Source organism: Chrysochloris asiatica, unplaced genomic scaffold (assembly GCF_000296735.1).
Source record: "Chrysochloris asiatica unplaced genomic scaffold, ChrAsi1.0 scaffold00205, whole genome shotgun sequence".
NCBI classification, from domain to species: Eukaryota; Metazoa; Chordata; class Mammalia; order Afrosoricida; family Chrysochloridae; genus Chrysochloris; species Chrysochloris asiatica.
Genome location: NW_006408723.1, coordinates 3,953,146 through 3,955,403, shown reverse-complemented (window position 1 = coordinate 3,955,403; position 2,258 = coordinate 3,953,146). Strand labels below are relative to the sequence as shown.

At 36.8% G+C, this 2,258-nt stretch overlaps 1 protein-coding gene across 1 annotated transcript in view; it reads left to right on the top strand.

Annotated features, from left to right (window-relative positions):
- LOC102820965 (zinc finger protein 484-like) overlaps nt 1-1,456 on the top strand; it is a 48,954-nt gene extending 47,498 nt beyond the window's left edge. Inside the window, 4 exon segments of the mRNA XM_006872592.1 lie at nt 194-265; nt 268-325; nt 371-454; nt 1,243-1,456. Coding sequence (XP_006872654.1) covers nt 194-265; nt 268-325; nt 371-454; nt 1,243-1,456 — 428 coding nt within the window.
- The last annotated feature ends 802 nt before the right edge of the window (nt 1,457-2,258 follow it).

Genomic DNA, 2,258 nt, shown 5'->3' with positions numbered 1-2,258 from the left:
GAAGATTGGGGGAGGGGGGGAGGAGGGAAAGGGGAGGGGTTAGTGTAGGGGGGTAGGCTTGCAGGGTATACCCTTTTGTTGGTTGATGATGCCTGGAGAGTATTGGAACCATGGCAATGAAACTATATACGATAGAATGAATGTAAAACTAATGTTCTCTCACGTAAATTATCATATAATTCATAATAAAACATTTTTAAAAAATCACAGCTTCATGAGCATCATCAAATTCACACAGAAGAGAAGCCATACATGTGTGTTGAATGTGAAAGGTCTTCACCATCAGATCAAATTTTATTAAACACCAGAAACTTCATACTAAACAGAAACTCTAAAACTGTAGTGGCTTTGAGACAGCCTAAGCTGGAAGCCACAACTCAATATATCAAAGAAATCTGAATCTGAGGAAAAATGATTGTCCAATGCCACAGTCATGGTGTGGTGATACAAAGAAGTGCGAGTCCATAACTTGGTTGAGAAGCAGAAGGTCACCAAACCCAGTTCTCTTCTAGCTGTATGAATATGTGGTCCACATAGCTGATATTCAGTTATACATATGGGGAGACACTTTGGAATAAGTGTTTAACGTATAATGACCATACCTGGTTATTTGAAAGATAATTGGGATTGTTAAACCTCTGTAGATTGCAGAAGTAAATAACGCAGGTAGATGATTTGCAATCTTGTTTCACATTTTGAATAAGTAGTTTTATTTAATTCAGTGCTCTTGAGGGTTTTTAATGCAAAACTATACAATATTGACCCCAAAATCATAATGAGTAGAGTGATGAGAAAATATTTCATTGTCTAAACACCCTTTGTTGTTGTGTGCTGTAAATCGGCCTGGATTCATAGCGATCCTGTGTATGGTTTCCAGGAGTGGTTGGTGGGTATAGACTGACTACCTTGCAGGTAGCAGTCCAGTGCTTATCCTACAGTGCCACACCAGGGCCCTTTAAGCACCCTAAGAACACTGAAATCAAGGTAAAGTATAGGCAATTCAGGTCTATAATGAAAGAAACCAGAAATCGTGAAAATTGACATTAAAAACAGAAAGGACTAGACTTTAAAAAAAACTGCTTTTATGTATGTATTTTCTTTGGAAATTCACCATTTTCTAAATTATAATTTTAGAAAGCCGTTTTAAGTTACAACTTTAGACTGACAAATTAAAATCACACTCTTTCTTGAGTATTACCTTCTTCAGCTAAGGAGTCTGTTCTCTCATTTATTAATTCCCAGTTATAGCAGTAGGTGCCTCACACCAACAGGTATCCAAGTGCCAAATAGTCATCAGTTATGTAAGCAGCAGCTTACAATTAATGTAACTAGCACTGAGATCATGGAACTAAGCCACAAGGACACAGGTCTTAATAAGAGTACTTTGGATCCTCAACCTTGTCTACAGAAATCTGGACTTTCCTACGAATTTCTGTTGAAGAGACTAAGAAAGTGAATTTTCAAAATCTACAATTATTTTACTAAAAATTTTGTCAATACATGTGCTACATATATGAAGATATTTTGTTGTTGTTGTTAAGTGCTGTTGAGTTGATTCCGACTCGTAGCGACCCTGTATAGGGTTTCCAAGGAGCAGCTGGTAAGCTTGAACCACCGATCTTGCAGTTCAAACAGCTTTGCAATCTGACACATTAGCCCACAGTGTCACCACACATGTTAAATTACTATGAAACACAATTGCCTTGTGTTTCACAATTGCTTTCTTAGAAGGTAATAATATACAGTTGAACTTTTGGAAGAAAGGTACTCTCCAAAGTACTCTTTCCACTTCCAATTTCTAAAGTTAATGTTGTTGTTTTTGTTTTGTTTTGTTTTAAGTTTTTATTGTGAATTAAGGATTAGTTTACATGGGAGAACATTGGCTTTACACTCATCATTTCAATGCAAGGATTACAATCTCCTCCATGCATCATCTTTCAACAGTATTTGGCACATTTTTTAAGACCCCAGGCAGTACTCACCAAAGTAGGATGCAGAATGTTATAATTACTAACATGTGGTGTCAGTTAACATAGAAGTCCCCAAGTCTACTGTCTTTCACCTCAGAGCCTAGACTGTCATTTTTATGGAACCAGACTGTCACGTGTTTCTCCCATGGAATGGATAGTGAGTTTAAATCACCAAATTTTAATCAGCAAGCAAGAACTTAAGTCACTACACCACTAGGAATCTATCAGCACACAGTAGGTACTCAATTAACAACTGCCCAATGGAGAAATTTGCTTTTTTTTTTTTTA